At 44.4% G+C, this 24,961-nt stretch overlaps 1 protein-coding gene across 2 annotated transcripts in view; it reads right to left on the bottom strand.

Moving 5' to 3' along the window:
- Positions 1–24,961, bottom strand: part of CORO1C (coronin 1C) — a 58,093-nt gene that overhangs the window by 19,622 nt on the left and 13,510 nt on the right. The window contains exons 1-2 of one of the 2 annotated variants that reach the window (XM_069961402.1): positions 23,982–24,184; positions 8,210–8,409 (exon numbers count right to left, since the gene is read on the bottom strand). In XM_069961402.1, coding sequence (XP_069817503.1) covers positions 8,210–8,404 — 195 coding nt within the window. In that variant the 5' untranslated portion in view covers positions 8,405–8,409; positions 23,982–24,184. Of the gene's footprint in view, positions 1–8,209; positions 8,410–23,981; positions 24,185–24,961 lie in introns of those variants that run through there. The other variant, XM_069961401.1, reaches the window with a different exon arrangement.

The raw sequence follows: 24,961 nt of genomic DNA, 5'->3' as shown, positions 1-24,961 counted from the left end.
TTCCAAATGCCTTAGGGAAACTATGAGTATGAACAAGCTGTTGATTGTTGTTGGTCATATACCAGTGACGCTAAAGTTAGTTACCAAGTGTTGCCTGTTCTATGTTCTCTCACACCACTGAAGTTGGAAATGTCCGGCAGCCCCATAGAGAATAAACGGAGTGCACCATTCATCATGTTCCTATTCGCTGAATCAGGGTTATCCCCTATCCTATGTTCTTCATCACTGAGTAACTATTAAATCTGCGCACTTAAAGCTTTATTTACATTCTTCGAATTTAAACGATAATCATTCTGTGTAATTGCAGGCAACGAACGAAAAATCGTTAGTGTATGTGTTATTGATTGTTGATTTAGAGCTGAACCTAAAATTATCGGTAATTGTTTGCTGTAATTCCCCATTCGTTCACTAATCGCTCAGTGTAATTGCACATTGTTCATTGTTTTGCTGGGATCAGAAGGAAGAAACTATCATAGTAATGATCGCAATAACAATCATAGTAACCATCGTATCGAACGACCATCGTTCTGTGTAATATGGTGAACGATTTCAGGTTATAACGATAAACAATCTCGTTTGCAATCGTTTATCGTTAATCATTAAAAAACGCTCCGTGTAATAGGACCCTTACACTGTGTTCAATGAAGTTAGCAAAATCCAGCAGGTTGGGTATCGGTTTGTCAGTCAAAAGAAAACACACTATGGGGGGGAAACCCCCCCCCCCCCAAAAAAAAACCACCATCATAACTTCAATGTGCAAATAAACCAACACTGTGTGGGTGTAAGTATGATGTGGATAGAACAAGTGTTTAAAAAAGGACAAGGATTGCGGTGTCGGGGATGGTATCGGCATTCTCTTTAGTTCATGCGTTCCTACATCAGATGTGTCAGATGAAGACTGATTTGTTGAGCGGTAAAACAGCCAGAGCCCGTGAGTGATCCAGCAGGGGAGTGTTCGCCTCCCTCCTCCCTGGCCAGCACTCCCCCAGCCCAGACAGTAAATTTTACCATATAAGGCCATGGATGATTTGAACCCTGACAGGCAGACAATCCCTGCTTCCTGCGCTGCCTGCTCATTGGCTGCATTGTCTCCGTGCTATGATGACAGCAGGGTGTGTGCTCCGTAGGCATCCACACAGCAGCGTGCTCCATTAACTCCTTCCCTCCAGGGAATCCTGGCAACAGCATGCTGCCTCTCTGACTGCAGACACGGCCCAGAGCTGGAGATGTAGCCGCGTATTAGAGAACTATTGGAGCCACAGAGGTTACTGACAGAAAAGAATAGGAGACCTGGGGCCATGTTTTCTTGTTTCCTAATCTATCTGCACCCCAAATATTACACACATCTGCTAACAGTGAACTGGTTGTGGAAACAATCCTGAAGAACCACAGCTGAAAACCACATGTGTGACCATACTCCAGGGGCTGACAGAAAGCGAGATGCTGCACTGCAACATGTGCCACCTTATAATGCCGCCATGAAGCCTTGTATTCTCTAGAAACCGGGGATAAACTCTCCACAGTACTGTGTGCAGTCACTATAAGACTCTGTTCACATCAGAGTTTTAAACATAAGCAATTATTGTGTCTATGAAATCCCCTGTACAGGTGATCCAAAAAGGTGCCCAATAGGCCCCACTGCTCTAAGGGCTGTATTACACAACCCCGATACGAGATTGGCGCTAATCTACCATGTCTATTAAACAACTTAGTATCAGGAAGCCAGAGCCACTTATTGGGCCCTTTACTTCTACTATTTGTGGGCCGCACAACTGCAATAAATTATTAGGCCCTCAGGATGACAGCCAGAGTAACATTACATGCGGTACTTCTCTTTAAGCCTCCCTGAAACTCCTGATGGTGGCCTACGGCATAGATACAAAAAAATATATCAAAGTATAACACATAATGGTGGGTTATAGGTGTCATTTTGCAAGGTATTGTATATACGGCTCTCATATACATCTCTGCATGTGATGGAGAATTTCCATGAGCCAGCACAGCCGGCAAATGTAAGTTTGCAGAGCAAGCAATTCCACTTCTATATTTTCCTTTCCTTGCACATTTCCTGTTCTTTATATAAAGATGACAGGAAGGGCTTCACCCCAACGCATATAATACAGTGCATGTAAACTTTTACCTAACAGACATTTACGGTGCATTCACCAGTTACTTAACCTGTACACGTACAAAACTGGATGTCCATGGGGGGGGGGGTGGAATATATGAAACATGCATGTGGGATACATCAGGGAGAAGCATACTTGTACAACAGTCTTGATAAATTTCCCCCCAATATCTAGGGTACTGAGATTACGGAATAATTGGGGATCCTCACCCGACTGATAATGCAGAACCCATACACACTGGTGGGCCGGTCTCGTCAGGCTTTACACTACAGCATGAGTTATTGTTAATTTACACAAACATATTTACTAACCCTGTCCATATTTACACAGCATAAGCTAACACCAGCCTGAGGATGCACCAGATTTATCATGGGGACTCCAGCAATATGATACAACTTTTAGACACTGACTATATACCATCAATTAAGTGGCTAATTTTACCACAGTATTTTGTGCAAAATGTAAGCGCCTACTGCTGTGTAAAGCCATGTCCCTTCCTGCAAACATCCAAAAATAAGGTACAAGGTACATACAAAGATTATTCAGCGCTACAAAAACATGGCTACTTTCTTTCAGAGAAAGCGGCAGTTGTGTCTCCCAGTTTAGGTGTAGTTTGCAATTAGGCTCCATTCACTTCAATAGAACAGTTACAAAATCTGCACCCAAACTGGAGACAAGAGCGGTGCTGTCTCTGGAAGAAAGTGGCCATGTTTTTGTAGCGATGGATAACACCTTTAATGCAAGGTGAGCACAGTACATGGGCCTCATAATTACTGACCATCCACAGGTCTATGGAACTCCTGTCAATGAGTTGGGAAATTTACTGGACAGGTTAGAAATGTTCAGCGAGCAGATGATCACATGTATGTATTAAATAACATGGCATATGAAGCAAAGCCCTTCAATAGGAGAAGTCTGGCGATTGCTAAAATCATGCAGGGGGAGGGGGGAAATTGATGACAAGTAGGTACTTACTAGAGATGAGCCAACTGGGTTTGGGTTCGGGTTCGAGTCCATCTGATCCTGAACGTTCGGTATTTGATTAGCGGGGGCTGCTGAAGTTGGATAAAGCTCTAAGGTTCTCTGGAAAACATGGATACAGCCAATGACTATATCCATGTTTCCCCACATAGCCTTAGGGCTTTATCCAACTTCAGCAGCCACCGCTAATCAAATGCAAAACGTTCAGGATCAGATGGACTCGAGCATGCTCATGATTCGCTCATCTCTAGTACTTACCTCTCCTTGTGCCCGCAGTAGCGGCCACAGAACCTCCGCCAGAAGCCATTTTCTCCCCGACTTGTCATTACGTCATCGATCAGCATCCTGTCCCAGTCACTAACTGGCTGAGCGGCCACATTAATCAGGTCGTGACACGGACACCCGGAGATCCCAGCACCATTACCGTGGACGCTCGGAGAGTGCCTACTTGTAATCAATTTCCTCCCACCCCCTGCAGGACTTTAGCCATCACCAGCCTTCTCCTTTAAACACTAATATTAGGGGTGCATCCAATAGTATATGAGAAATCCTAAAACATACAAGGATCCCAGTGTCTGTCAGAGTACAGATTCCCTTTTATGCCTTATATAAAATACCAATTAAGATGTGCCATCCCTGTTATAGCCAGTCAGTGGCATAGAAGCTGTGGGTATCAGATTTGTTAAAGAGCAAATGATCAGCGACCCTGAGGAGTGTTCCCCACAATCACTACATCCGAGGACCTCAAGATGTGGTTACACAGTGATATGAGTAATATCAGCCTGCAGAGGTGCACACAACATGTACCCAGCGCTGTGGTATTATCAGGGCAGGGCTGAATCAACAAGCCCAGGAGGCACAACTGTGCTGTGTGTCTGTGCTACACATTATACTGAAAGGTCTCCTGGGATGGCAGCTAAAAGCTCTTCATGCACATTATTGATTTGTGATCTAACTCCAGAAAGATATCATCTCATGTTCTCTAGTTTTATTGATTACACAAAGGGGGAAGGGCGCATATCAGAAACATCTCCCACCACTCCCACATATAGCCCCGCCATAACTGCTTTTCCATAAACACTTGAGGCTGCCAACAATTCTATGGATGAATATAATGCCACATGCGTCAAGCAATTATGAGACCTATCATGGACATTATCTGATCAATAACGGAGTATATGGCAATCGCATGTACTTCTACTGTTTTATTCCACTGCACCTATCATGTATTCTTTTGTTCCAACATATAAAACTTATTACAGAGCATGCTTCATTAGGAACCATAAGGTCCTCAGTGACTATCAATACATCTTCCTACTGCAGTCATAGGGAATGCATCACCTAGATTCCCTGTTACCGATTAGAGGCAGAAACTGGAACATGTTCTATTTTTTTTTTTATCTGTTCCTATTTTCTGATCATTTTTCTTTAATTAGCAGCATATTACAGAGGCAGCCATCCTGCCCAGGTTGTTTTTAACAGCATTTAGTGACATACTTTACAGCAAACCTTATGGACTCTATTCTTTCTATAGGACACATTTGTGAGCATGCTCTGTGGAAGACATTGGAGACAGGGGCAGAGTTGTGAGCTATACTGTATCTATATACTAGCATCACCTGTGATGATTCCTGCTTTGCAGAAAGTGGGGTGGAATCACATTGCTGCACCTGCTCCGTGTTATGAAGAGACATGCATCTTCTGTCCCCTAACTTATAATGCGGTTACACGGAACCATTATCGTTCGAATTTTCGAATGTGATACAGCTGCAGCCAGTCTACTCTTCTCCATGTCAGCTATTACACAGAGGAGAGCAGTGTCAAGCTGGATTGCACAGAACACATTACAAAATCTGCACACAGAAGATACAGGCAATATGATCAGTAGTATACGCTATAACCAGTGTGTGAACTTGCCTGCACCCTAGTAAACTGCTCACAGCAACAATTTACAGCTCGGCTTTCATTTTACCAGAGCTGAAAGTTGAGCAATGACTGTTATGTGCAGTTTACACCAGGGTCTATTTACGCCCTTTTATAAATTTGCACCATTGTCTCTTAAGGCAGCTCCAAGATTTTCAACGGCACGAAAGGGACACATCCTTGGACCCCCCTCAGTCACAGACTGTGCATCACAGTATAGCCCACAGATGTGTGGAGGAGGCCTAAGTAACAACTATATCCTTGGCAATTTGGTGACCAAGACTGTTTAATGCTCTTGTTTTGTTATTTGCAAAAACGGTGAGAGGGGGGGGGGGGGGGGGGGGGGGGGGGGAGAGAATTTTCCCTTCTCAGACTTATACAGTAGGGAAAAATAAGTATTCAGTACACTGTTGATTTTGCAGGTTTTTTCTTCCTACAAAGAATAGAGAGGTTTGTAGTTTTTATTGTAGGTAGATTTAAATTGACAATCTATAAACAAATATATATTTTATTGCATGACCTATTTGGTCACTTAACCAGCAAGAATTCTGACTCTCACAGTCCTGTTAGGCCAGGGTCACACATGGCGTTTATTTTGCATTAATGATACACTATTGCCCCAATTTTGATGAAATGGTGACAAAAATGCATTAACAATACACGCCATGTGTGAACACAGCCTCCTACCCACCTGTATTAATTGCACCTCTTTGAACTTGTTACATATACATACATATTATATATATATATATATATATATATATAAAACTAAAACAAAACACATACCTTCACACACATTCAAACCTCACCAGCATGGCCAAGACCAAACTGTAGACCTGCACAAGGCTGGGATGGGCTACGGGACAATAGGCACGCAGCTTGGGGAGAAGGCAACTGTTGGCACAAGAATTAGAAAATGGAGGAAACACAAGTAACTGTCAATCTTCCTCCGTCTGGGGTTCCAGGCAAGATCTCGCCTCATGGGGTAAGGATGATTCTGAAAAACATCAGGAATCAGCCCAGAACCACATAGGAGGACATGGTCAATGACCTGAAAACAGCAGGGACCACAGTCTCAAAGAATACTGTTAACAAAAAAACCATCATCATGGATTTAAATTCTGCAGGGTACACAAGGTCCCAATGCTCAAGCCAGCGCGCGTGTATAGGCCCATTAGAAGTTCATCAATGACTATTTGGATGATCCAGAGGAGGCATGGGGGGGAAGGTCATGTGGTCAGAGAAGATCAAAATAGATTTTTTTGGTGCCAACACCACTCGCCATGTTTGGAGGAAGGAGTAGGAGTAGTACAACCCCAAGAACACAGTCCCAACCGTAAAGCATGGGGGTGGAAATCTCACAGTTTGGGGGGTACTTTTTTGCAAAGGGCACAGAATGACTGCACTGTATAGAAGGGAGGATGATGGATGGGACCAGCTGTATAGTGAGATTTTGGTCAACAACTTCCTTTCCTCAGTAAGAGCATTGAAAATGGGTCATGCCTGGGTCTTCCAGTATAACAATGACCTTAAAACACACAGCCAGGGCAACCAATGGCTCGACACTGCCCAGTGACAGCCCCGAAACCTGACAGATCTGTATGGAGGAGTGGGACAAAATCCCTGCTGCAGTGTGCGCAGACTTGGTCAAGGACTCCAGAAAACATCTGACCTTTCTGTACCAAAATATTATGTCCTGTTTTCTATTGTATCAATTACTTATTTCATGCAATAAAATGCTAAAAAAAAAAAAAAAATTTTAATCCAAAAATGTGATTCTGAATTTTATTTTTTTTAATAGATTCTCTCTCACAGGTGAAGTGTGCCTACAATAAAAGTTACATACCTCTCCATTCTTTGTAGTTGGGAAAACTTACAAAATCAGCAGTGTATCAAATACTTATAGAACCGGATGATCTGGTGACTGTACACAACTAAATCCTTCACTTTACAGCCATAAACCACACTTTTACATATGGAGTCACGGTTTAGGACGGCACTCAAGAGACGGTAAAAGCGCCAGTGCCTGACAACATAGCACACACAGGTCAGGATATTTCTACATGCTTGATTTACAATCAAATACCTAGTAATAATAAGAATGAGAACCTTTTCCAGCACTGATTACTCTACCTAATGTAATGGTGCGTTTACACAGACAGATTTATTTGACAGATCTTTGAAGCCAAACCCAGGAGCAGACTATAAACAGGGATCAGGTCATAAAGGAAAGACTGGGATCTGACCTCTTTTTAAATCCATTCCTGGCTTTGGCTTCCAAAATCTGTCAGATAAATCTTTCTGTGTAAACGCACAATAAGGTAGCCCCTTAAAATAGCCAATGGTCTGTCACCAAGATCAAACACGTCACCAAAAGAAACTATTGCAAGTACAAGACAAGGGCACCAGAAGAGAACAGCTCAGGAGGAAAAAGAAAAAAAAAAAAAAAAAGTTCTCTTATTAAAGGGTGTGAACAGCCTCGTGTTTATACAAGCTACACTATATGATTAACATTAGTAGGCGCAAACTAAGAAAAACAAATACATGCATGTTCTTCCCCATAGGCGAGCATACAGCAAAATGCCAAATAGAACAAACCAACTCACATACTAGAAAGACTGGAAGGACCATCAGATGTGCCTAGCCTTCGTGTGACACCATAGCTATACTCACTCTGAACATTCTCATCAGTCGAGGTTCCAGCAATCACACTGGGGTCAACCTAACATTTATACCCTATTGTATGGAGTGGGGAAGGCCTTTTCAATTATTTGTTTTCATAATTCTGTAAATAGGCTCACAACAAGTCACTTAGGCTAGGTTCACAATACGTTTTTGCAATCCGTTAAAAAAAAAACAAAAAAAAACAGGTGCATGTGTGTGCATCTGTTTTGAGCAGTTTTTCCATTGAATGCCATAAAAAAAAAAAAAAATGGATCAAAACGGATCCGTTTATTTTTTTTAACGGACACAAAAATGAGGTAGACTACGTTTTTGTGTACGCATCCGCATCAGTTTTGATCAATTTTATTTATAATGGAATTCACAGGAAAAACATATCAAAACTGATGCACACACGCATCTGTTTTTTCCATCCGTTTTTCACAAAACGTAGTGTGAACCCAGCCTTAGTTGTGCTGGTAACAGATATACATACAAACGTTTCTCCAACTTACCTTCTGTAATGGCAGCACCAGGAAAGCTCCACCACCGCTGGCTTCTATGATTATGGCAACAAATTTAGGGTTAACAGCACAGAAGGAGCTATCCCAGGTAACGCGGGAAACCCTGATGTCATCGTAGCATTGATCATTCTTCACGGCCTGCCCGAAAACATGCCGGAATTTACTTTGTCGAACCACACGCCTCATTGTTTCTGTAGACAAACATGCAAAAAATAAAATTGTTAGGTTACATACAAAGCACAAACAAACCATAGTATATGCCCCAAGACACTAAATCGGCTTTTCAGAGACCTGTAAAAGGTGTACAGTACAGCGAGTACAGTATTATGTCCATGGAAACCTACCTGCAAGGCAAAGTGTGACAGGACTAAACCTGAGCAGGAGGCTGAAGCGGTGCGGGCTCTATCATTAACGTGGCTAATGACCCAAATTAAAACTTTTATAGCTTGTGTCTCCAAAGTCAGCCGCTTCCACCCACAAAGTTGACAGGACTCCTGGAGAATATAGTCATGTGGACTCTGACCTAGTCATAAGCGCTGGTCCAATTTCCAGATTTGAGATTTACTACAAATGTGGATATATATGCACAGAATTTTGTGAGAGGAAGCCTAGGGGAGTCTGGTGACCCGACATACTAATTATATTTATACATCAATGTAAGTCTGGACCTGTCAGAGTATACAGGAAAAGCAAAACGACAAGGGGTAACGTAAAGTGACCCTAAGATTAAAGGGTTCTAAGATCCAAAATGCTCCTCGTGCTTTTTTGCCTCAAGCTGATTATTTGAAGATATGTTGCAAAACAGCTGCAGATAGGGAAAGACACTGGCTTAGCAGGTTCTTAAAGGGTGACAGCCCATAACTTGGATGCCATTATTTCTAGCCAACTGATCAGTATAGAAGATTGCAGACTGGACATGGCACTATATCTGCAAGCAAGTATGGCCATGTACACACAAATTTCTATTTCAATAGAAGATCTGCAAATCATAGCATAACCTGGACAAATAGTGTCCCATTGAGTTGCTTCAAGCTAGAGGTAATCCCAGCCGGAGTGTATACACATAGATCACTAGCGGCCCTGCAAAATACTGACATGTCGCTTTTATGCGTCCACTATTCATTGAATAGCAGCAGCAGAGAACCTGTCAGTTCACACAACGTAGCGTGCGGCTCCGGCCGCACACTATTGTGTGCAGCGGGAAATTCGGATGCGGCCGCACACTGATGCACCCACATCCGAATTCAGCTGAAGTGAAGATCATGATCTTCTCAGACAGCGGCCGATCTGTGACACGGCTGGGTCACAGAACGGCCGGTGTCTAACGCCATGTGAACATGGCCTTAGTGGGTATAATACACAAAAACTGAGATTTTATAGACTATAGGTCAATGTTCAAAGTGAAGTGAAGGTAAAATGATTGCATCACATCCAAGCACCCTTTCTAGACTGCGTTCCTTCTATGACACAAAGCAGTAGTGACATCAGATCTGCAGAGACTTCAAGAAGAAAAGAATAAAAAAGGAAGCGTCTGCCACTGGTACGCAGCCAATTAGAGCTGGCAACGCTTCAACGGCATGGGCGCAGGGGACGAGTAACCATTGCAACGCCAGAAAGAGAGATGCATTGGTGCTGGCTAATATGTGGCCAATAGTAAAGATATATTTATGAATGAAGACTTAAAAAAAAAAAATATGAAGGGCTTAAATGGTTCTCAACAGTCCATGGTGTCTGGCCTAGACAGCATTCCTGGATACCTACAAGACATCTAAAGACTTGAGGAACAGCAATATCTGCAGTTTTCAGCTGGATTATTTGCCAGCGCCATAGGCTTTTAGAAAGGCCAACAAAAGAGAAGCAGCGGTTTGTTTTACATACTGGGAGATTAACACTCAAACACATTAATATGGCCAAAAATAGGTCCGGGCCGCACACCGCTCCTTGGGAGATTACCATCTTGGGTAACAGCCGCTCTCAGTACCCACACAAAATCCGGAATCCACCTAGGGAAAGTGTTACCCTTTTATGTCCAGGTTTAGTTCATAGCATGACGTAGCGTTCTCTCTGGGGTAAGCACCAGAAGCGTAACTCTTTCTTGGCTCTGGCACTTAATACAATAAAAAAATCCTTTACCCATGAATTCTACATACGGCTATCCTCTCACTGGCTAGAGAACACTGTAGAATAGTCACAGTGTCATAGTTTAGTGTCACAGATATCAGCGTGCTACATCCGGCTTCACCGACACTAGGATTGTCCCCATTACGTTGGATATACTCCCATGTCAATCCTTTCTACAAAAGTGTGTATCTTCATGTAGTGGTGACATGGCAAGAGTAACGTGTGATCATACAACATAAAAAAGATGGTGGTTCTCACATGGAAGTTTGTTTAAACCCTTCCCGACACATGACACAAACGAAAGGACATCACAATGTTGAATGGTGAGCGGGCTCCATACATGATGGGTGCCGGCTAACATCCACCTGTAACGGCCGGGGAAGAACAAATAATCACAGGCATTTAACTTCCTAAATATTGTCTTCAATGGCAGCCGTAGCATCATGTTCTGCCGGTTCCTGTCTCACGTTATGCGGTGGTAGCGCCGTGATGCTTTAACTTATCCTAGAGATTGTTTTTTCGTGACATATTGTGCTTTAGGCTAGTGATAAATTTTAGCCAATATTCTTGAGAAATAAGTCCCCATTTCAAGTGTTTTTCTAAGTTCGAATTTTCTGCGGTCACCATGTGGGTTTAATCATGTGATCATTTTTTGGCAATGTCGTATCGCCAAGTGCGTAACAACACGTGCACTTTTTTCTTCTACATATATTTTTTGCATTGGGGATATGGGAATTGTGTGTGTATTTCACTTTATTTTACAGTCCCACCTTGGGGACTTCACAATCTGATTGCCTGATGACATGGCATAGTACAGTGCAGTGCTGATCTGCATTACATTGTATTGTGTCTGTCATAGGAATAGCTAATCAGACTCAGCTACAGTGGCTGGTCAGGCTCAGCCGTAAGGCAATGACACAGGTGGTCTCAGGGAATCCTCCAGTCATTATAGCTACTATCGGGACTCTGCAATCGCTTCGCAGAGCCCTGATGGTGAACAGAGGGAGAATTCTATAGATTCCGTGATCACTCTGACTGCAGCACCTATAGGGTTAAATTCCAGGATCCGAGCATTGCTCAGGTCCCAGAAGTTGCCTGGCTATCACTGACAGTTTCAGCGCTCGTTCAATTCGAGGATGTAACTATGTCCATGAGTGGGAACACACAGCAAAAATGGATGTACAGTCACATTCCCCGGTCCTGAGTGGGTAAAGAAAGCCCAAGGGAGTTTTATAACCCTTTCCAGTATTTTAGTTGTCAGCTCTCTTGATGGGGTGCCACCACATCTTCCTTTCTGTAATGATTCCATAATGTTTACCAGGATTTGTAGCACGAGTCTAGACATTATATATGTGTGTGTATATATATATATATATATATATATATATATATATATATATATATATATATATATATATATATATATATATAAAACTTCTGACCTCAAAAGTTTTGATTGGTCAGGACTGAGTGTTCAGACTGCGACCAATCGGGACAACAAATCGGCAGAAGTCACACTCAAAGTCCATTCTACTAATCGATCAGGGTTTGATTACTCAAGTATTCTTTAAAAGACACCAAGTGACAGGTACGCTTTAAAAGATACCACTTGTTTCTTTAATTTTGTGCAAGTGTGTGTTTTTCCGGAAAACAGGCAATGCGACAAAAGATATGACACAGAAGTAGGACTGTGGCTGGTAGCTGTATGGTAGTTGTACTAACTTCATGATAAGTTTCCTTTTGGGAACAACAGAGGAAGCGGATTTCAGATAGGGAAGTGACTAAATGTTTTGTAGAGCTGGGGGCAGTACAGGGGGATGAAAAGTTTGTGGTACTAGGTTTCCTTTGTAATAACTTTTTTTTGCAATATATACAGGACATAGTAGCCGCCAGCAGTTCCACATTATTTCACAGGTCACCATATTTTGCGCCATTTTGGCATATTGAGTTTGAAGTACTGATCAATGTTAATCAATGATAGTCATGCCTCTAAATGGTGGCCAGGCACAGGATAAGTAGTCTCTCTCTCTCCAGGTCTAACACTACATACTCCGCAGCTGCTGTATAAACTGCTGGGAGCACTTTTCATGTTCTGACATTTCACTTGCATTCAACTGAAACAATAATCACCAGCCGGCTATACATAGCACAATATTTAACCCACGAGCTGATGTGCTTGGGAAGCAGTGTATTAGGAGTGAGAGAGTACATGGCAGATTAAAGGAACACTAACCTCCAAACGTTTACATGCTACTCATGTACCACTGCTGTGGAGATCACCATTGATCTGCATTAAAAAAAAAAAAAAAAACGCTCATGCTCCATCTATATTCAACTTTATTTCTCCTACACGGTTTTATGTTCGCTGCAGCAAGACTAAACAAGATGTCTGCTAGGGTCAAACAGCAGGATTCAGAAGCCTTACAGCATTATATATTATCTGTGAATATCACCTGACACTGCTATGGGCCTCTAATGGGAATACAATGAGTAACATGAACAAATAGGAGAACCTTCATATCCAGGTACAAATCTGAAATGTAGATATGTTAAAGGGGTTATCTAGCGCTACAAAAACATGGCCACTTTTATAATATTATCTTGTCTCCAGTTCAGATGTGGTTTGCAATTAAGCTCCATTTACTTCAACGGAACTGAGTTTCATACCCAATGCAATCTGGAGACAAGAATGGGGCAAGTGTGGCCATGTTTTTGTAGCACTTGATAACCCCTTTAAGGCCCTATTACACAAAGCGATCAGCTGTATTCGTTTGATTTTGTCTGATCGTTGTCTTTATACAGCGCACACATCCCCCGCACTTACCCATTCACTGTCTGTGCATGTAATATCGCAGGCAGCAAGCGGGGAACAAGGAGCAAGCGAGCGATTACCCAACATCGCCACGTGTAATAAGGGCTTTAGGCTAGGTTCACACTTATGCTGGGGCCCCGTTCAAGAACAGACGAATACCAAACAGATCCTTAAATGACATAGATGGGGACCATCAGGTTATCATCTAGTGTCTCTTTATTTTCCAGGATTTAAAAGGACAAAAGATTTCAGCTTGCAATATTTTTTTGCTGCTCATCTCACAAAATAAATGGAACTTGTGCTAGAGCCTCTGGAACAAAAGTGTGAACACCGCCTTACAAAGGCTGGCCATACACATTGTCAGACAAACTTAAAATCTAATGTGTATGGAGGCCTCTGACCAATGAGGTTGGGAAGCAAAAAAGGATCAGACCAGTTGGATTTCAACATCCAAATCTTTTTTTCTCAAGGTGAAATAAAGGTGCTGCTACAGGTGTCTGGCAGCAGCTTTCCCCCCTCTACCAATATAAAATGTGTATGATGTTGGGAGTAGGGATGCACGATGCACCGAAATATCGATACTACTATCGATATTTCGGGCAAAAAAACGATTCAATACCAGGATTTCCTGGTATCGATACTTCATATTACGGTGCATAATAGTGCAGTGCATAAAGTACAGTGCAGAGAACGCGGCCGGCGGCTATCTGAGCGCTGGCCGTGTTCTCTGTATGCCTCTCCGTGCCCCCTGCGGTCACCTCCGCTGCGCGGCTCTCCCTCCGCTCCCAGCGGCGCCATTTTCAAATAGCCGGCACTTGTGTAGATGCGGCTGTCACACTGACAGCGGCATCTAACCACTCCGTATGCAGCAGGGGTGGCTACTGTGTGTAGCAGACCCCCCCGCTGCCGGTGTCTCTCCGATAGAGTCCGGCTCGGCCAGACTCTGTTATCAGGGAAATGATTTATGCAGCGGAGCCAGAGCTGCACAGAGGTCTGGGGGCTGGGGAGAGAAGACTGAGAGCGGGAGGTCCCGGAGAGGAGGACGGAGGAGGCGGGTGGGGAGAGAAGACTGAGAGCGGGAGGTCCCGGAGAGGAGGACGGAGGAGGTGGCTGGGGAGAGAAGACTGAGAGCGGGAGGTCCCGGAGAGGAGGACGGAGGCGGCGGGTGGGGAGAGAAGACTGAGAGCAGGAGGTCCCGGAGAGGAGGACGGAGGAGGCGGGTGGATGTGCAGCACATGTGAGGATAGAGCCGGCTGGCAGGTGGGGGAGGGGACGGGACTGTGAGGAGCAGACATCAGTGATGTGGGGGGTGACAAGGGGGGGGGGGTGGCCTTGCTCTGGCTATAGTCTGTGTGCGATCCTGTGTGACCTCCTCTTCCTCAGCAATTTTGGTGATTGTTGCAGATAGCAGCTGTGTGGGCAGTCAAGGTATCTGATGCAGCAGAGCTGTCTTAGTGATAGCTGATGCAGCAGAGCTGTCTTAGTGATAGCTGATGCAGCAGAGCTGTCTTAGTGATAGCTGATGCAGCAGAGCTGTCTTAGTGATAGCTGATGCAGCAGAGCTGTCTTAGTGATAGCTGATGCAGCAGAGCTGTCTTAGTGATAGCTGATGCAGCAGAGCTGTCTTAGACAGATATCACTAACTTTATTTTTAACACAATAAAATAAAAATAGTCCAAAAATTGGTATCACTGTAATAGTGCAGGGGTATTATATTTCTACCACTGTATTTTGTTTTGTTTTTTTATACTTTACTAAGTATCGAACTGGTATTGAGTATCGAAATAAAAAAGTTAGTATCGGTATCGAACTCAAAATTCTGGTATCGTGACATCACTAGTTGGGAGTCATAACAGATGGCTGCCAACGGAATAAGCGTTTGGCCAACAGCTAAGGTGTATGGCTAACTTGGAATACCCAAGCAACGTGGGTGGACAGAAAGTTTTATTTTTTTGTTAGTTTTCTGTTAAAGATATTAAAGGAGAAGTCCTATGAAAAAAAAAAAGGTAAAGAGGGAGACAGGGGTGTGCTGGAACATAATAAAGTATACTTACCCCTGTCCACATGCCCCCGTAGATTCACTCACCTGTATGGGTAAGTATACTTTCTTTATTATGTTCCCTCACCCCCCTGCCTGCTGGCGATTTTTTGTTTCATGGGACTTCTTTAAAGCCCCTATTCCACGGGGTGATGCAGAGGAGCAAAAAAAGCGCTCAGTGCTCGTTTGCTCCTCGTTCCCCGCTCGCTGCAGCCGCTACTCCCCGGGAGGGCTGCCCGGGTGATCACTAGATCGTCCGGGCAGCCCACAGCAAAGGTCTGCTGCCGCTGCTCCTATTCCAGAAAGAGACGGCAGCAGATCGTTGCTGTATGAGTCATTTGTCAACATGTTTGAACGACGCAACGATCAGCCGACATGAACGATGTTGGCTGATCGTTGCCTTCTATTCCACGGGACAATTATCGGCCGATAATCGTTCCGTGGAATAGGGCCTTAGTACAGCAAAGACTTCTACCTGTATTTTAAAACATTTCAAGCTTTGGGACAAAACTGTGTCCTATGTATAATCCAGCAGTCGATAAGAAGTACAGGTGAAAAGCTGCAAGCATGTTTATTTCATTGGGTAAGAGAGACATAAGTAGATACATGACCCCTCTGCATCCTTATCTAATGGACATTACAGACCTAACCCCCTTAGGCAACACTGGCAAGATATATCAATCTTACCAGTAGATTTCTAAAGCAGCGCATCTCTCTAAAGTGACTCCAACATGGCTCCTCAATGTAGACACTACCGTCAGACGCCAGGCTGCATGCTGGTATTTTCCGGTTCCGAGAACACATCCAGCATGCATCTTGGCTGCATACTTGGACAAGTCAAGACAATATAGTCAAGTATGCTTACATAGAGCACTACGGTGTAACACTTGCTATGTCAACAGGGCACAAGAATGTTTCAAACATACCTGGGAGAGGGCAAAGGGTGAGCTGTCTCCCGGATATCTCTCTGTGATTCCAAGATGTTTACTTAGAGCTCTGGACAACCATTAAACTAAAAATGCCAGGGCCCTATTACACCAAAAGATGTCTGACAGATTATCTTACAGATTTTTGCAGCCAAAACCGGGCATGGACTATAAACAGAGAACAGGTTGTAGAGATAAGACTGAGATTTCTCCTCTTTTCAAATCCGTTCCTGGCTTTGGCTGAAAAAAATCTGTAAAATAATCTCTGTCAGACATCTTTTGGTGTAATAGGGCCTTAAAACAACTGGAAGACCTGATCACTCACATTGGTAAAATACTGACAAAGTAAAAAAGTTATATGAAAGTTTTCATGAATATTAAAACTACGATTTTAATAATATCTATAGAGACTTCTTAGGGCCCTATTCCACAGAAGCGATAATCGGACGAATTGGCCCCATTTGGCTGATTTTCGCTCCGTAGAATAGAGAGTGATCAGCCGATGATAGTGTCGACTGCTGATCGTTCATTTAGGTTCAGACCTAAAATCGTTGTTCGCCACCACCGCATCGCTACGGTTGAATAGCAGTGCGTGGCGGCGACCGACGATTTGAGCCGAACCATACATTACCTGTCCGGGCTGCAGGTCTTCTCCCGGTCCCGCGCGGCAGCATAGGCTTCGGAGCGGGGCTGTCTGAACTTACAGACCGCTCAGCCAATGGGTGAGCGGTCTGTCAGTTCAGACAGCCCCGCTCCGAAGCCTATGCTGCCGCGCGGGACCGGGAAAAGAAGACCTCTGCCCGGACAGGTAACGTATGAAACAAGGGCTGCAAGGACATCGGTAATGATGTCCTTGCAGCCCTTGTTTCACGATCGGGGCTGTGGAATAGGCCCAGTAAACGAGCGCCGATCTACCGGATCGGCGTTAGTTTACATCGTTGCTCGGCCCGTGGAATGCCGCTGAGGTTAGGGCATGCAGCCCAAACCACTCCGACATGCAGTCACCAATAGCCATGAAAAGTTGCCGGGACTGATCAGCTACATTGTACGGCTATTGGTGACCATATGGGGGTTACTAGGAAACATACGGCTCCATATTGGCTCCTAATGTTGTCTGACTGCCTCCTAAATTTGACATTTAGCATGTCCATGTTATGGATGGATTTGTATGGATCAAACAGAGAATGTTATACTTGAACAATTACATCCCTACCAAATACCCAATGCTTACTGGTGCAGAAGATACACAGATTCCATACCAGCTTTCTAGCATGAGGTAATCCCCATACATGAAAACCACTTAGAGGGAACAGATGTCACCTATTAAAAAGTGATAAAAATTCTCTATCTATATATCTCAACTGAGCAATACAGCAGGAATGCTATACCCAAATAATGTACTAGAGACGGTTCCACGCTACATATGAAAACAATGCACAGATAGGATGGCCTATTCATTCCAGCATTTGCATATAACGGCCATACACATGCTGTGGGCTCAATGCTTGTGCATTTCCTCCAATGTGTCTGTACACACACACACTCTCCCTCCTGTCTGCCAATGCATGACTTCCGAATGAAGAGAAAGGGCCAAGCCTTGCCAGACTCCTGCAAGTCAACAAGTCTAATCCTTCTCTTCCCTGAACCATCTATCAAGAGGAAGATGGAAGGTCCCACAAACACATTAGATGGTCAGCGGGAAGTGCACGGGAGCTGTAGGCTGCATTCTCCAATGACTGCATGATGGGGCCAAGGGTCAAGGGTGTGCATTAGCCCAAGATCCCAATCACTTGTTCCTATTCATAGTACATCATCACTATTTCTTCTTAAAAATATGATTATTGGTATTTTGGTAATCAAGTATATTATTATTCCTATGAGATTATTACTTAAAGGCATATTCCCATCTCAACTAATACAGTTAATCTTTTGGTGCAATATTTTTGCAATGTATCACTATGATGCAGTACTGTATTGACACAGCCGCATAGATGTATGCATAAATGGACAGCTGGGTATAACCAGGTGGAGGGTATGTCATATACCAAAACTATCCTATCAAAGCTGACTGTGCCAGACGATAAAGACATGCCCCTTCACAAAGCATGGTAATACCCAGGTGAAAATAAATATGAATGAACAGGAAACAATAGCAAGTTACGGGAAAAATGCTCCAGAATTGTAATTCCATGAAGACGGAAGCAAACATTTACTAAGACAGGGAGCAGTGGTGATAGGACCTCTATAAAGTTATGGTTTATTACATAACAGGTAAGAAGTCAAGCTATTCCAAAGTGGAGCTAAACTCGGGAAGTTACTAAGCATTTAGGAATGGCCGTTCCCCGGTGATGTAGCGACGGGTATGTTTGAAGAATATACTAACTCATACAAACAACCAATTCACTAAACATTGTGCAACTGTATGATAAATTGGTTGCCCTGCAGCACATTACTTACAGGCATAACAGCGGCCGTGCAAAAAGGCAAATGCTGAACATCCCCCTGATCCTCTGATCTTGGTATAAAACCATCCTAGACAGGACGACACCAGACAGGTGCTACATCCTCCCATGTTATTAGACAAGAGTGACTGTCCTGAAGAGTCCCACCCGCCTTGGTTTTACTCAGCCAGCAAGCGACGGGATTGAAACCAGATGACTGTCAGAATACCAGCATTTTCCATGTGTAAAATTCCACAAGTCCTTACAGGGTACACTATGTCTATGACTGGATCATGTGACTTATGAAGCAAATGATAAACTTACCAAATGGGTCATTTTAGGGACTACAATGAAGGATGCAGAGTCGTGCCGGTCAATCCCAATAAAGGTCTTAGGAAGATACATATGTGGTGGCTCAGAAATCACACTGGGGTGTGAACCTTTAAGCATCTTACAGGAAAGTAAATGCTTAGAACACAGCAAGAAAACTGCGAGCAGCCAGGTAAACAAATCCATCCTAGAAAGCTGTGGCTGTGCCAATATGTTGTATTGTTTCCCATGGAATATCGCACTGAGTTTTTAAAAACGCAAGCAGCACATAGAGTAACCGGCCTACAGTACAGGTTCCCGTACACACTCAATGAAAGTGGGCTTAATCCATCCCCCATCAAATGTGAATGAGGACCATGAGACCCCACTGCTTCTTCCTACTGAAGACACATGCATGCTCAGGCTATGTATGAAGGAGCGCCACCACTATCCACAATGTACTGCCACTAATATGGTATGCCATCATCTGTTACATCTAACCTGCCGATATGTCCCTATAGCGAAAGGGGCGCTGAGGATGAAGGCAAGTTTCTTATCTTCATCCTCAGCACTGTTTTGTGTACTTTATAGTTCCATCTATATGCTAATGATGCGGTTTGGTGCCTTGTGGGTGGGGCTACTGCACCAGTCCGCCCCAGCCGGCTCCTCCCTCCTGATGAATATACATCCAGAGTGCAACTAATGAGCACAGAAGCTACGCCACCACTAATATTCATTAGAGGGGATGGGCCAGCTGGGGCGGATTGTGCACCAAAACGCTGTATTAGCATATGAATAAACTACATGAAAACAGCGTTGAGGATGGAGCAGAAAAACTCACCTTCAGCCTCAGCGCTATAGGGAGATATCAGCAGGTTAGATACCTCTGTAGTGTGCACACTGGTTAGACAACATTTTCTTTAAAACCCTAAAGCGTACCTGTTGTCTCTAAAGATGCTTACAAACCTGCATGGTGTTCGCACATTAGCTCTTTAGAGTGGTGACAGGGTGATTTTACTGCTGTTATTGGGCCCCTGAGAGAGTCCCCTCCAAGATGCACAGATTTCACGGTGCGAGTTCGCAGAGAAATCCCTTACAATTCCCGGCACTGTCAGTTTCAACAGGTATACCTATGTGCAGCAGGATTTCCAGTCCGCTGTATGTAATGTTGCCCCCTTAACCTGTGAGGGCGCAGTGAATCCGCGCTCCGGCCTGCTTCTAGGGCTCCTGACTTCCTGCATCCTGTTCAGCCAATCCGTGCCCGGTTCTGCTGCAGCCACTGACTGGCTAAGCGGGATGTCAGGGAGCCAGGAGCCCCAGAAGCGTGGATCGGTAAAGTATGTAAGTTAAAGGAGACGGCGTTTACATACTCACAGCGAAATGGAAATGCTGCAAGTCTGTGAACCTGTTGAAACGGACGGTAAGGGAATCGCAGCAGATTTTGCTGCGAATTCGCAACGTGAAATCCATTGCAATGCCATTACGTGCGAGCCCACCCTTAAATCTTTTGGGGAATCTGACTACTGGATCACCACCCCAAGTAACCAGATACAGGTGGCCAGCTACGTCACAAATGGTGAAATCGCCTCCCCCATTACCAGGATTTATGAGGTCTTCCACCAGACCATGCTACAAAGCTTTACTGAAACCATTCTGTAGAAATACAAATATACAGAAATCTATAAAATAAGACATCAGCAGCGTCACCCCCATAGTCTTCCTCCTCCTCTGCTAGTACAGACAAGGTTCGCTCACAGATGAGCCAGAATAAAAGGAACAGATGCCCTGGCTCTGGGTAGCCAAACGCCCCGCACACATTTTCAGGCTCAGTGAATACATGCGAGCAGTCTCCTTTCATACCCATCATTTCCGGATGCTAGGGCTGCTCCACTTTTTGCATACACTGCCCATTGCTTACCGTGACCATAGATTTAAGATGAATTATCAGGTCAGGCACCCCCTCCCCATAGCAATACAATGCTATGATGAACATATGTCAGACACCATGGAAACAATAGGAGCGGGCAGGTCTGACCCACGTCTACCCCACATACATAACATTACTGGAAGGATTCAATGACCAATGTGTAGAATCTACAGGCAGCTTTGGGAATTACATTTTCTGGGTCATCATATGAAGCGGAGGGAGGGTTTTCTATATAAATATCTGAAAATACCTGAAAGATACATAGGATAACCCTCTTTATATATCATCCACAGTATGGGGCTGGCCATTGTGACCTGCTCTCAAAAGGAAAAAAAAAAGATTTTAGGGAAATTATTCTCTGTATACTCTAACAGGTCACAAAAAGAGAAGGATTCTGGAGAGGAAGCAGGAAAGAAGAGCGGGAGCAGCTAGAGATGTAAGTATCAAAGATCCAGGACGTGGAGGGCATCATGGCATTCTGACTGGGCACATCATTATAGACAGGACGCCCTGACAATATGACACCTTCATGTGGGAAAAGTAGTGACACAGCAGCCTGATCCCTATGGGCAGAGGGAACACCTTAATTCTGTATGTCAGGGTTCCAGTCAGATTTTAAGTAAATCAAAATTGATACATAACAGATCATCATGAAACTTAAAGGGGTATCGCAGGAAAAAAAAACAAATTTTTCCAGACCTCTGTAACCCCCCCCCCCCCCCATCCCTGTACAGGCCCCGACTCCTGTATTATTAAGAGCATAGCACGTACGGCAGGTAGAGCATGTGACCCATTGCTCTATTCATTCCTATGGAGCGATGGAAAGAGGCGAGTACGCAGGAAGAGCAATGTTACTCGGCTCTTTCCATTGGCTCCATAGGAATGACTTGGGCCGTACCTACAGCTCTTCATAATACAGAAGCCGAGGTGGGGGGGGGGGGGGGGGGGGGCAGAGGTCACCTCTTGCAGTCTCCTACTCTCCCCTATCCTGTGATTTTTCCTGGAATACCTCTGTAATGACAACTTAGATAAAGCAGGGCGCAGGGCTTTTTTGATTATTTTTTTCCATTCAAATCTATGGGTGTGGTAAAGTGGTACTGAGGAGACCACCAAACTAGCATAAGGGGGTCTTACGCTCCATGGGAAAAGAAGTGCACACTATTTCTCCTTCAAAAAGGGAAAAAGCTTACTCCTCACTGCCACCTATTGGTGGTAGCAGCCGATCAAATCAATGTTCAATTCATGAAGAGCCTTGAAACATGACTGGGGATTGTATATAGAGAAAGGAAGTGTTACACATCGGTAGACAGCCATTTTGGGAGTTTATATCCCTCAGTAATACACAGGGGCTAGTGAGTAAGAGGCCTAAGGCCAATGTGGAGAGACTAAGAACACTGGGGGAGATTTATCAAACCTTGCGCAGAGGAGCTGTCACCTACAGCAACCAATTAAATTGCGCCTTTCATTTCAAAAATGAAAGCTGGAATCCAATTGGCTGCTGTGAGCAACAGTTCCTCTGCACAAGTTTCCCTGAGTCCCCCACTGTGCATAAGGCTTCTTCCCCAGGGAACAAACTGAACGTAACACAAAGAATGCACACGGGGGACGTCATATCCAACAGAAGGTCAGCCCTGTATATACAATAGGCGAGAGCTAGAAAAGCTGGTGTATTATTATTACTGCCCTGAATGTTATATTGTGAACTGTGCAGAAAAGCAGAGTCATCCTACACAAAACACAAAGTATTTACAACCATCTGCAAGTGAGGTCAAAGGGTGCGGGCACAGACCCAGATACTGGGCATTACCTGCCGCCCCATAGACACTTACAGGAGTGCCCTGTGTGTAGAAGTGGACAGTATACAGTCACATGGAGCCCACGCCCTCCCGGGCACCCACACCCTTCTAACAATCACCGATGCTCCAAGGGGTTAACATCATAGCAGTCAGCCCTATAACACGCCCAGCCGTCTTACAAGGTGCACAACGTGTTTCACCCATAGTCTTAGCACATCGGACAATTGTCAGCATAGACTCTGACCAGAAGCATGTACAGCTACTCCCTACAGCAGTGCAGCTACTGGAAGACTACAGCACTCCGGGAAGGGAATGCTGGGAGTTGTAGTAGGCAGCCATACAGTATATAAATATTACACATCACTAAGCAGTACAATCCTAACTGATCAGCCATAGTATAAGGGTTATGTTCACACCGGACTGAAATGCTGCAGGTATGTGGTGGATCTCACATATGAGGTATTTGGAAGGTCACAGCCTGCAATAAATCTGCAGCATTTCAACCCTGTGTGAACAGATCCTAAATGGTGCGGCCCTCCCCCACCCTGCAGCCACTGCCCCCCACCCAGGCACCCTGCAGCCGCTGCCCCCAGGACTGCAAGCAGGATGGAGTTCCCAAATATATATATATACACACACACACACTGGCCCCAGCAGTGCCTCCCCCCAGACGCTATATATATATATATATATTATATATATATATACCCACTGGCCCCAGCAGTGCCTCCCCCCAGACACACACACATATATATATATATATATATATATATATATATACACATACACACACTGGTCCCAGCAGTGCCTCCCCCCAGACGCTACATATATATATATATATATATATATATATATATATATATATATATATATATATATATATATACCCACTGGCCCCAGCAGTGCCTCCCCCCAGACACACACACATATATATATATATATATATACATATACATACACACTGGCCCCAGCAGTGCCTCCCCCCAGAAGCTATATATATATATACACACACACTGGTCCCAGAGTGCCTCCCCCCAGCCGCTATATACACATATTATATATATATATATATATATATATATATATATATATATATATATCTATATATATATATATATATATATACACACACACATACACTGGCCCCAGAGTGCCTCCCCCCAGCCGCTGCGGGTGACGCCATGAGGTGCTCCTCGCCCACCTCCCGATCTATCACTGTGATCTATGGGATACGTGGAAGCCGCACAGCCGGACACATCTGGAGCCCGCATTGCCGCCCGCAGCGCCCCGTACACACACTGCGGATACGCACAGGACAGTGGCTGCCAGTGATTGATCACGGCGGTGGGCGCACACAGCCCGCACACGAGCTCCCTCATCCCGGGGGTCTTACCTATCTGTCCGTCTTCCGTCTTCGAAGCGTTTCTGTGAGGCGCTGCCTGCACTGATCTGTATACTGGGGTAGTGGTGACCGGTGTGTCAGCAGCTGAAGCCTCGGCTTTCCCCGCACTCTTCCTCCTCCCTAGCGCTATCGCACCGAGCAGTCCTCGCAACCGGAAACGCAGCTCACACGACACCCCCTCCCGCCTCTCCGAACAGGCAGAGCGCACAGCCAATCAGAGGCCGAGAACGGACGGACGGGCGCGACCCCAGCCGGATCTACAGCGCTGTTATCCTCCGCGCGGTGAGCCGCCCGTTGGGGAGGTAACGTAATATAGTCCCAGTTGTTCTCATGCTGGTGCGGTAGAGGTGACGCCTCAGACGCAATGACAGGCGGGGATGGCCCGTATGTAAGGGGGACTCTGCGAAATAGGAACCAATTGGATGAATCATAGTTTTTCATTGAAGAAAAGTTTCAATGGAAATTTCCAGTTGTGTGCACAGCCCTCAGTATATATATATATATATATATATATATATATATATATATATATATATATATATATATATAGTGTGTGGGCCATAACCTCATATAGTCACAATGTCTCACAGAAACACCAGGGTTTACCCATAGCAGTGCCCACCAAGCCCCCCATTAGGGTTTTATTCACACTGAGCAGGAATTTTTGCGACCGTCCCATTGATTTGAATGAGATTCATAGAAACAACTACACTTATACCGCACCTTAAAGGGGTTATCCAGCGCTATAAAAACATGGCCACTTTTCCCCCTACTGTTGTCTCCAGTTCAGGTGTGATCTGCAATTAAGCTCCATTTACTTCAATGGAAATGGAGTTTCAAAACCTGCACCCAAACTGGAGACAACAGTAGGGGAAAGTGGCCATGTTTTTGTAGCGCTGGATAACCCCTTTAAGCTCTATTTACTTGAATGGAACGGAGTTCCAAACCCCACCCAATCTGGAGACAAGAGA

This window comes from Dendropsophus ebraccatus, chromosome 3 (assembly GCF_027789765.1).
Source record: "Dendropsophus ebraccatus isolate aDenEbr1 chromosome 3, aDenEbr1.pat, whole genome shotgun sequence".
Classification (NCBI taxonomy): domain Eukaryota; kingdom Metazoa; phylum Chordata; class Amphibia; order Anura; family Hylidae; genus Dendropsophus; species Dendropsophus ebraccatus.
Note: the sequence above shows the minus strand (reverse complement) of the source record. Positions and strands in the feature narration are given on the sequence as shown.